Source organism: Triturus cristatus, chromosome 7 (assembly GCF_964204655.1).
Source record: "Triturus cristatus chromosome 7, aTriCri1.1, whole genome shotgun sequence".
Lineage (NCBI taxonomy): Eukaryota > Metazoa > Chordata > Amphibia > Caudata > Salamandridae > Triturus > Triturus cristatus.
The window spans coordinates 1,620,268,953-1,620,280,512 of NC_140590.1; the positions used below are offsets into that span (position 1 = coordinate 1,620,268,953).

Consider the following 11,560-nt stretch of genomic DNA (forward strand, 5'->3'; position numbering starts at 1 on the left):
TTGTTGGAGGGGTGGGGATGTTATGCAATGTCACAAAGTAATTCCAAAAGCTTATGTATATTTGTAAATTGGTGCATAGTATTGAGTAGTGTGTGTATTTAATAATTGTACTCTTACTTTTATAAAGCAAAATACAGACTGGACAATCAATTATTGAGTGTTATTTTTGTGCACCTGCAAATGGCGATTACTAGCCCACACCACCACCTACCTTGAGTAAGCCTCAGACTGCTCTGCAACGCTACCCTCTGAGAGTCAGGCGCTACAATTGGGTGTTTGGGTCCCAGTGAAGGACAAATGTAGTCATGTTATTTGTGCAGGCCTCACAGATGCTGCCTCGTTTTCCAACATAGACATGCTGCAATCAGAGAGCACTGAATACAAGACACTACAATCATAGAGCACGGAATACAAAACACTCTGTAATCAAAGAGCAATGAATAGAAAACACTGCAGAGAGCATGGAATAGAAAACACTCTCCAATTAGTGAGCACTGAATACAAAGCACTCTGCAATCAGATAGCACTGAATACAAAACACTCTTCAATCAGACAACGGAATACAAAACACTATGCAATCACAGAGCATGGAATAGAAAACATTCTTCAATCAGAGAAAACAGATTACAAAAATCTCCTCAATCAGAGAGAACGGAATAGAAAACACTCTTCAATCAGAGAGAACAAAATACAAAACACTATGCAATCACAGAGCACGAAATAGAAAACACTCTGCAATCACAAAGCACCAAATAGAAAACCCTCTGCAATCAGAGAGCACGGAATAGAAAATACTAAGCAATTACAGAGCACGGACTACACAACACTATGCAATCACAGAGCACGGAATACAAAACACTAGGCAATCACAGAGCATGGAATACAAAACACTATGCAATCATAGAACACCAAATAGAAAACCCTCTGCAAACAGAGAGCACTGACTACAAGACACTCTGTAATCAAAGAGCACCGAATAGAAAACACTCTGCAATCAGAGAACAGAATACAAAACACTCTGCCATCAGAGAGCACTGAATACAAAACACTCTGCAATCAGAGAGCACGTTATAGAAAATCCTCTGCAATCAAAGAGCACCGAATACAAAACACTCTGCAATCAGAGAGCACTGAATACACAACACTCTTCAATCAGAGAACTGAATACAAAACACTCTGCAATCAGAGAATACTAAATAGAAAACCCTCTGCAATCAGAGACCACTGAATACAAGACACTCTGTAATCAAAGAACACCGAATAGAAAACACTCTGCCATCAGAGAGCACTGAATACAAAACATTTTGCAATCCAAGAGCACGGAATAGAAAACACTCTGCAATCAGAGAGCATTGATTTCAAAACACTCTGCAATCAGAGAGCACGTAATAGAAAATCCTCTGCAATCAGAGAGCACGGAATAGAAAACACTCTGCAATCAGAGAGCACTGAATACAAAACACGCTGCAATCAGAGAACACTGAATACAAGACACTCTGCAATCAAAGAGCACCGAATACAAAACACTCTGCAATCAAAGAGCACCGAATACAAAACACTATGCAATCAGAGAGCACGAAATAGAAAACCTTCTGCAATCAGAGAGCACTGAATACAAAACACTCTGCAATCAGAGAGCACTGAATACAAGACAGACCACAATCGGAGAGCACTGAATACAAAACACTGTAATCAGAGAGCACGGAATACAAAAAACTCTGTAATCAAACCTAATAGAAGATACTCTGCAATCAGAGAGCACTGAATACAAGACACGCTGCAATCAGTGAGCACTGAATACAAGACATACTGCAATCAGCGAGCACTGAATACAAGACACTGTAATCAGTGAGCACGGAATACAAAACACTCTGCAATCAGAGAGCACAGAATGGAAAACCCTCTGCAATCAGAGAGCACAGAATACAAAACACTCTGCAATCAGAGAGCACTGAATACAAGACGCTGTAATCAGAGAACACGGAATATAAAACACTCTGCAATCAGAGAGCACAGAATATAAAACCCTCTGCAATCAGAGAGCACTGAATACAAAACACTCTGCAATCAGAGAGCACTGAATACAAAACGCTCTGCAATCAGAGAGCACAAAATAGAAAACACTCTTCAATCAGAGAACGGAATACAAAACACTCTGCAATCACAAAGCACCAAATAGAAAACCCTATGCAATCAGATAGCACGGAATAGAAAACACTAAGCAATTACAGAGCACGGAATACACAACACTAAGCAATCACAGAGCACGGAATACAAAACACTATGCAATCATAGAGCACCAAATAGAAAACCCTCTGCAATCAGATAGCACAGAATAGAAAACACTAAGCAATTACAGAGCACGGAATACACAACACTAAGCAATCACAGAGCACGGAATACAAAACACTATGTAATCATAGAGCACCAAATAGAAAACCCTCTGCAATCAGAAAACACCGAATACAAAACACTCTGCAATCAGAGAGCACTGAACACAAAACACTGCAATCAGAGAGCACGGAATACAAAACACTCTGCAATCAGAGAGCACGAAATAGAAAACCCTCTGCAATCAGAGAGCACCGAACAGAAAACACGCTGCAGTCAGAGAGCACCGAACAGAAAACACTCTGAAGTCAGAGAGCACGAAATAGAAAACCCTCTGCAATCAGAGAGCACCGAACAGAAAACACGCTGCAGTCAGAGCACTGAACAGAAAACACTCTGAAGTCAGAGAGCCCTGAATACAAAGCACTTTCCAATCAGAGAGCAATGAATAGAAAACACTCTGCAACCAGGGAGCATCGAATAGAAAGCACTCTGCAATCAGAGAGCAATTAATAGATAACACTGCAATCAGGGAACACAGAATAGAAATTACTCTGCAATCAGAAACACCGAATACAAAACACTCTGGTATCAGAGAGAAGACAATCATTGGAATGTTGGAGCTGCAGGCTTATATCAGCCTATATATTCCCAGAGCTACTCCATTGTCTTCAATTGAGCTCTCAACATTCCGTAGCGGGCTATACCGGCTATTAAAGGCCCGCTGCATCGTTAAAGGCCGGAGCCGAAGGCGAGTGACTTTAACAAAGCAGAGGGACTTTAAAAGCCTGTATAGCCCTGCTACGAAGGGCTATAAGGCTATTAGAACATTCTGCCACTAGAGGGCGGATTGCTCTAACAAATAAAACGAAGCCTTCAGGGAGCACGAGGGGATTAAATTCCCCTCAGGCTCTCTGAAGCCTTTGTTCACAGCCAGAGCTGTGAACAAAGAAACATTGGAATGTTGGAACTCCGGGCTTATACCAGCCATTATAAGCCCGGAGCACTCCATTGTTTTCAATGGAGCTTCCAACATTCCAATGTTCTAATTTATCTTAAACCTTTTTGCACGTTTGTTAGCAGCCTACCTTATACTTTGTGTAATGCAAGTTTAAAATAATGACTTGCATATTCACAGTGCTTTCTATCATAAACTGGCACCTCGTAGCACTAAACATAAACAAGCCACTATTCTTCCCTGCACCAACCAGGATTGAGTTCTGTAGCTATCTAGTTACAGGCACAGACCTCTCCAGTGCATAATAAAGGATTCATAATGTACAATAGTGCATTTCCCACTGATTAACTTAACTTGCATTTATTTTTCATTAAAGCTGTGCCTTATTTTATATGTAGTTACCTGAAGGTGAAAGATAAACAAGCATTTTCAATGAAATAGGTCTCACATTTATTGGAATTTGAGCTATTGGAATTGTAAATGGCACTGGTTTTTTTGCGTATGCAATAGATAAGCCTTTCCCACGTTAATAAAATAAAGAACTCCGTTGTGTGTCTTTTTCTGTAGTATTTGGTATAGCATGAAGTACCCATTATTTTGAAAAGTTCCTGATTTATATACTTCAAGTAATGCAGGTCAATTTAAATATGTAAAATAAACATGATTGTCCTCTACTGTGGAAAGTGTAATGCTATTTGTATTTAAAAAAATCCATTATGGCAGCTGTGCATACAGTTTTTTAAATGCACTACTCAATTTGAAAGAAATGTTGAATAACAAACATTACTGCATATTAGGACATGGAAAAAATATCTTCAAAATGAAATGTGCCAACTGAAAAAGATGAACTACAGCCAATTTTAGGAAAATAAAGAACAATAAGGCACTAGACTAACAGTAACACACACCTTCACCTGGCACTCCATGGTGCGCTAGTTGAGAAAAAAAAGCCATGGCTAAGGCTGATAGACAAGACTCAATGTCTTCCCACCGCTTCAGGGGATTTATAGTGAAAGGATTATGGCTGCTCCATTATTATTGGAGTTGGAAAGCAGGAACTGAGTCTCATTGATTGGAATTCAGAAAAACCTTAATAACAGACCTACCTATCAGAACAGTATATGGGAGGCATTGGTAGTTAGGTGTTTTCTATTAAAACAAGCATTTGGCATTGGATTGTGAGGGTTTTGTAACAAAGCAAATGAGAAAACAGTTTAAGAAAGACTACTTTTAACCCCTTCAGTGCCACGCCCTTTCCCCCTCCTGTGCCGGGCGTTGCACTAGTGGGTGGGGTTCATGACGAGATAGTCTCGTCATGGGCACAGCGCAAACGTGCTCCATGATGAGACTATCTCGTCATGGGCACTGAAGAGGTTAATACAGTCACTGCCAAAGATTGATCACATGCATACACCTCACGTCATCCTGGCCTCCAGTCTACAGAGCACATCTTAATGTAAAAGAAGAATACGTTTAACAGACAAATCCACTTACTGATGCCAGGATTCTCAAATCTAAAAAGGGAGAGAAGTGATGAACATTGAAAAAGAGGGCAATTACACCTCTTAGCTGCAGCACTACCTTCAACCATTGGCTCATTCATTCAAAGGTGAATTCAAATTTTATGTAGCGCTTCAAGCTGCATCTACCAGCTTTCAGAGGAGACACTAGCCCACCCAAAGGTACTTGTGGATGAAAGAGATTCGATGGGACGATGCCATGCATTAACCCCCCTGACCTGCAGGTTGAGTGCAGAATACTCTGAATTTGACGAGTTATCTATAAGTCTATTCTTAAGGGGCCATTAGTGCTATAATTACAAATTCACTTCAGGCAAAGTTCCATCATCAACTCCAGCATAATCACAAGTGCAAGTAGTTAAGAAAGAGCACAAAGTGTGCCCAATGTAAAGCAGTAACTTTCTGAAAACGTTTAACCTGCTCAGACACAAAGCATTGCACCACACCTTTAATTTGCAAAAGGAGTCAACTCCTTTGTACACATTATTTCCAGAACTGGTAAAGTAACGCTGTTTTCAAAAGCAATGCTCTGAGAGCATAGTTAAAAGAAAACCTCACGTTTGCATGTTTAGTTATTTGTAGAAGGCTAACCTAACTTAAGAGGAACTGAGCACTGAAAGGGAGGAACAGAAGAGTGAATAAGGGCGGGGACCAGTCCAAACGAATCAGGATCATTTACAATTATCTGTATTTTGTATTTTTTTTGTAAAGCCTGTCAACAAAGTAAACAACGCTAATATAAAACACCTGCTATGGTGCTGTAGCGCTGGAAGTGAAAATGGCAGTATAGACTCCATGTTAAAACAAGCAGTGTTATGAGGGTGCAGTGCCATAGGCTGTCACTAGGTGTCCCTTGGGACCTCTTTTGGCCACATGTGGTACTGCACCCTGCAACATGGCTAGGGAAAGGATATGGCGAAGCTGAAAGCTGCTGACTGGGGAGCTGGGGATCCGTGTGCGAGTCTGGTGTGGGCATAAAGTGATGTGACAAAGTTTCATTGCACAAGTAAACAGAAGTTAACGAGCAAAGAGGCAGCCCAACAAAAAAAAAAAAAAAAGAGTTCTCTCCAAGTATAAATAACCTGAACAGTAAGAACACATGTAAGAGGGCCAGTCCTTAGGGGAGGATACAAAATTCCGAAAGGGGGGACTACTAAATGTATTCACCAATGAAAAGCCAGCATTTCCAAAGGACAGCAACAGGAACCAATGAAAAAGATGGGCGCTTTTTCAAGCTCATATCCTAGATACAGCATGTCTCGCAGCCGCAGCACAAACGCTGCCGAGGCAAGACCTAAAAAAGTGACCGAATATTTTGGTTTTTTAACCACGCCTTTGACCCAGACACCCCACTCACCCACCCATCCCCTTTGTGCACAGCATCACAGTTCACTTTTTTAGGTCTCGCCTAGGCAGCGCATACGCTGTCTCTTCGAGACGTACTGTATTCAGGATATGGGCTTAAAGCTCCGCCCAACTTTTTAATTGGCTCCTGTCCCTGTCCTTTGTAAATGGTGGCTTTTCATTGGTCATTAGGCTGAATAGTCCCTCCTTAGTACCGCCTTGTCTGTTCTTGAAACCTCCCATGAGCCCTATTACATGTGTTGTTACGCCCTAGGTTTTAATTACAGCCTTGAGGCACTATTTTCTTAAAGGCCTTCAGACAGGACGCTGACTTGGTCCTAAACGAGGTTGGCAGGTTCCTTTACTCGCTAGCAGATCTCAGATTTATGTTAGACCTTCTATAAATTTCCCTTCATCAGCTCCACATAGAGTACAACCGAACGCGGAATTAAGATAGTATTTATTATGTCACATTTTAAAGCTACTAATTGTATATATGGACATAGCTATTTGAACGTACTTGTGGTACTGTCTTGCGTGCAATGCATTATGGGTAGGGTGGATTTACCATATCTTCTGCAGGGTGCAGTACCATATGTGACCAAAAGTTTATGATGCTCACTAAGGACCTCTAGGAGCAGCTTGTGGTACTGCACCTAGACAATCAATGCTGGTGCCTTGCTCACTAGGTACCTCTAGGAGCAGCGTGCGGTACTGCACCTAGACATGTAGTGCTGGTGCCTTGCTCACTAGGGACCTCTAGGAGCAGCTTGTGGTACTGCACCTAGACATGTAGTGCTGGTGCCTTGCTCACTAGGGACCTCTAGGAGCAGCTTGCGGTACCGCACCTAGACAAGCAACGTTGGTGCCTTGCTCACTAGGGACCTCTAGGAGCAGCTTGCGGTTCTGCACCTAGACATGTAGCGCTGGTGCCTTGCTCACCTGGGACCTCTAGGAGCAGCTTGCAATACTGTACCTAGACATGCAGTGCTGGTGCCTTGCTCACTAGGGACCTCTAGGAGCAACTTGCGGTACTACACTGAGACATACAATGCTAGTTCCTGGCGCACTACGCAAGCATTAGCAATGCACTAGGTCTTGCATTACTGAAAGTATGAGCTATTGGTGCTGCAGAGCAGTAATGCGAGACCTATTGCATTGCAAATGCTTGTTTTTTTAATGCACTTCCTCTTCTGGTAAGAGAGTTCTAAATACAGAGCACCCTGCAATCATAGAGCATTGGTTAGACACCACTCTCAGAGAGAGCACTCTACCGTCAGAAAGCACAAAGCGCTCTCAGAAAGGAAACATTCTGTGACCATGGAGCACTCTCAAAAGGGTGCAGTGTGCGACAAGTAAGGACCCCCCCCGCCCCGAGAAAAAAACTCTCCTCCTAGAGAAAAGTCTCAGAGAGACGCACACTGCTACTGTACAGTCTACGATGATAGAGCACCCTCAAAGAGAAGTGCCTAAGAGCAAACTCAGAGAGACACGCCAGAGAGCACCCTCAGAGAGAAGCGCCAGGGCACCTTCAGAGAGAAGCACCAGAGCACCCTCAGAGAGAATCACCAGAGAGCACCCTCAGATAGAAGCACCAGAGCACCCTCAGAGAGAAGCACCAGAGAGCACCCTCAGAGAGAAGCACCAGAGCTTCCTCAGAGAGAAGCACCAGAGAGCACCCTCGGATAGAAGCACCAGAGCACCCTCAGAGAGAAGCACCAGAGAGCACCCTCAGAGAGAATCACCAGAGAGCACCCTCAGATAGAAGCACCAGAGCACCCTCAGAGAGAAGCACCAGAGAGCACCCTCAGAGAGAAGCACCAGAGAGCACCCTCAGAGAGAAGCACCAGAGCTCCCTCAGAGAGAAGCACCAGAACTCCCTCAGAGAGAATCACCAGAGAGCACCCTCAGAGAGAATCACCAGAGAGCACCCTCAGATAGAAGCACCAGAGCACCCTCAGAGAGAAGCACCAGAGAGCACCCTCAGAGAGAAGCACCAGAGAGTACCCTCAGATAGAAGCACCAGAGCACCCTCAGAGAGAAGCACCAGAGAGCACCCTCAGAGAGAAGCACCAGAGAGCACCCTCAGATAGAAGCACCAGAGCACCCTCAGAGAGAAGCACCAGATGGCACCCTCAGAGAGAAGCACCAGAGCTCCCTCAGAGAGAAGCACCAGAGAGCACCCTCAGATAGCAGCACCAGAGAGCACCCTCAGAGAGAAGCACCAGAGAGCACCCTCAGAGAGAAGCGCAAGAGAGCACCCTCAGAGAGAAGCGCAAGAGAGCACCCTCAGAGAGAAGCAGCAGAGCACCCTCACAGAGAAGCACCAGAGAGCAACCTCAGATAGAAGCGCAAGAGAGCACCCTCACAGAGAAGCACCAGAGAGCACCCTCAGAGAGAAGCACCAGAGGGCACCCTCAGATAGCAGCACCAGAGAGCACCCTCAGAGAGAAGCACCAGAGAGCACCCTCAGAGAGAAGCAGCAGAGCACCCTCAGAGAGAAGCACCAGAGAGCAACCTCAGATAGAAGGGCAAGAGAGCACCCTCAGAGAGAAGCACCAGAGAGCACCCTCACAGAGAAGCACCAGAGAGCACCCTCAGAGAGACGCACTCTCCCTTCGAAGAGCACTGTAAAGAAAGAACTCTGCTGCCAGAGAGCGCTATCAGAAGAAGCACCCTACCACCAACAGCACCCAGAGAGGACTCTGCTCACAGACACCATAACAGGGAAGCAGCCCTCTGCGAGCAGAGCTCACTGCGGATGGAGTCCGCCAGCCTGGCCTGTTGTGTGGGGGATTATCATTACCACAACGGTTGGGCAGTGATTCATGCCTTCTGCCGCGGGCTCTGGTGGGACGACGGGGCTATTCATCTGGGGTGGTATAGATTATTGGACCCCCCACTGCCATAATGAAAGTGGGGTGATGGTGTCCAGTTGTTGGCTTGTTATATGGTGTGTCCCTGGTTTGGTCGGTATGCACAGTATTTTCTATTGGCCGGTAGGGGGCGCTAGGGTGTCAGGCACTCACCTTGAGCAGCCACTGGGTGGCATTCTCCAGGACGCTCTCCAGCTCTTGCAGTCTCTCCCTGGACTCGTCGCCCCCTAGCGGAGGGGAGTCTCCCTGCATGGGCGGGGCTGCGGCTGCCCCCCCGCTGGGCGGGCATTGGACGGGCTCCGGCAGGACGAAGGTGTAAGAGCAGGGCCCGCGGGGAGGTTTCCTATGGACGCCCCGGTCAGGGTCCGCACAGCAGGCGGTGGTGACGTAGAGCAGGGCCCCCAGGAGCCCAACTGCACGCATGGCCTCGACTCTCACCTGCTCTTCCCTGGTGATAATGGAGGGGTGGGGAAGTACCTGGGAACGCGCCTGTACCTGATAATACCTCAGTGGTCGCGTGCTGTCCCAAAGGCCCTCTTGTGGCACGGGATAGTGGCCACGTGACCTGTGCGCACCTGCGCAGCGACTGGCAGCGTTTGTGAGGCCTCGCGACCAAGCAGACCTGACCTGACCTGCCTACATTGGGCTCCCACTGTCCTGGACAGTCACTCGTGAAGCCTCGCTCTCTGCCCCAGTGTCCTGGCCTCTTGTCTGCCCCATCCTCTCTCTTCCACTCAGCATACGCTGTCCTCCATTGTCACCCTACTTTTCTCTCGCTCCCTCCCTCTGCGCCTCAGTTCTTGCTCGGCCTCCTCTCACTGTCTCTTGGGCGTCTGTCTGACACTTCCTCTCTCGGGTTTCCACTCTCACTCCTGCTCTGTGATGTACACTCCGACCCTCCCTCCCTCCCTCGTGGCTGTGCCTCGTACTCTCCTCCCTCGCTCTTCTCTGTTATTTTCTCCAAGTCTCTCCTTCTTCGCTGCTGTGTCCTTAGCACTCACCCCTCTTCCTCTGGCACTCAGGGTCTCCCCTCTCTATAAGAGATCACCCCTTCTAAAATGCCCTCTCCATGCCCCTGCTCGAGCCTGCCAGGTCTGCTCCCAAATGTTTTGTTGAAAAACAACGGCATTTCAGTGTTGCTGTCCCTCCCCCACTGGTACTGCAGCTCGAGTTTCACAAGAAGGTCTGCCTGGGCCCTCTTCCCCCAGCACCTCTTCTACCCTCCCTCTCTCCTCGCCCCGCCTCCCTCCCTCTTCCAAGACCACACGCTCTGCTGACCGGCCTTCCCGGCTATCAGTCACTTCATTCTATGATAATAACTTTCATGGAAGGACTGGGGGGTCGTTTGGCGTCGTAATTCACCATGGACTCAGATAAAGGCCTCTGAATGCATTTTGGGCCAGTATGGTCGAATTTATTGACAATTATAAGGATGAGAACAGTCATGAAAATGTCGGTGACTTCGCCTCCATGACTCCATGCTTGGCGTTGACCTCTTTTTCCAAGTTATTAAAACTCCATGTTTCCAGTCCGGGACTTTCATTGGACACACTAAGGCGTCTGGGAGTTGTAGTCTTCGGGGTATATTTACTATTGTTAGCCTGTGAGTTTATGCAGTGCAGCTCTGCTTTGCGCTTGTGGGCTTGTTTTTAACGGTATGGAAAATCTTAATTACATTTTGGGTTGGGTTGTCTTGGGCCATGCAAGACCCGACACAAAACATTCATGAAAATACCCTTTACTTTGCTACTATACAACCAATTTGATTCATTCACCTAAGGCAGGCCCACTGGAATTATTTGATTCTATGGTTGCGGCGTTATCCGCATAATTATGGATTTTCCGCAATTGACACATAATCCATTATCTGCTGCATAATCTGCCGATTTTAACAGAAAATTGATTCTATCAGAAACTTTACTAACAACGTAGCAACACTTGTCCCCACGCAGTCGAAGGTCCTTCTCAAAGATAAACTAGTCATCTTTCAATTTCTTATTCCTGTATTTGGGTGTTAAACTGGTAGTATTAAGGCGAAATCTTTCCCCAGACAGTTTTACAATTTGTAAAAGTAGCAAAATAATGAAGTAATACTATCAAAAAATGTGCGGCATCACACTGCATAATTTGCCTTTTGCTGCATAATTTAGTCAATCATGCAGCATAATTTGGTTCTTGCCTTCTGCATAATTCCAGTGGCCCTGGCCTAAAGGCATGGAGGTTCTATCGCCACAATTCTGGGCACAGCGGTAGTGGCATCACGCACCGTTTGACCCGGTCGGACTTCACAGATTTGAACCCTTGTGCCACTTATAGCTTATCAACATCCTCCTAGTTGCTGCTGTTGGGGTTCAATGGGAAGGGAAATCAAGAGAAGCGGCAGAAAGTAAATATAGGGCCATATTATCAAGGAAAGGCTATAACATTATCAACCGCTTTAGCGGCAGGAAACTGCCGCTAAAGCAGCGATAATGGGCTTGATAATATGCCCTTGTGAATTCCCATAGAAGCCCAGCTTCTGGCCCATAGTT

General features: G+C 45.9%; 1 protein-coding gene across 1 annotated transcript in view; it reads right to left on the minus strand.

The window, feature by feature from the left end:
- ANGPT4 (angiopoietin 4) overlaps positions 1 to 9,659 on the minus strand; it is a 95,047-nt gene extending 85,388 nt beyond the window's left edge. The window contains exon 1 of the mRNA XM_085619563.1: positions 9,183 to 9,659. Coding sequence (XP_085475689.1) covers positions 9,183 to 9,452 — 270 coding nt within the window. The 5' untranslated portion in view covers positions 9,453 to 9,659. The remainder of the gene's footprint in view (positions 1 to 9,182) is intronic.
- Positions 9,660 to 11,560: the final 1,901 nt, after the last annotated feature.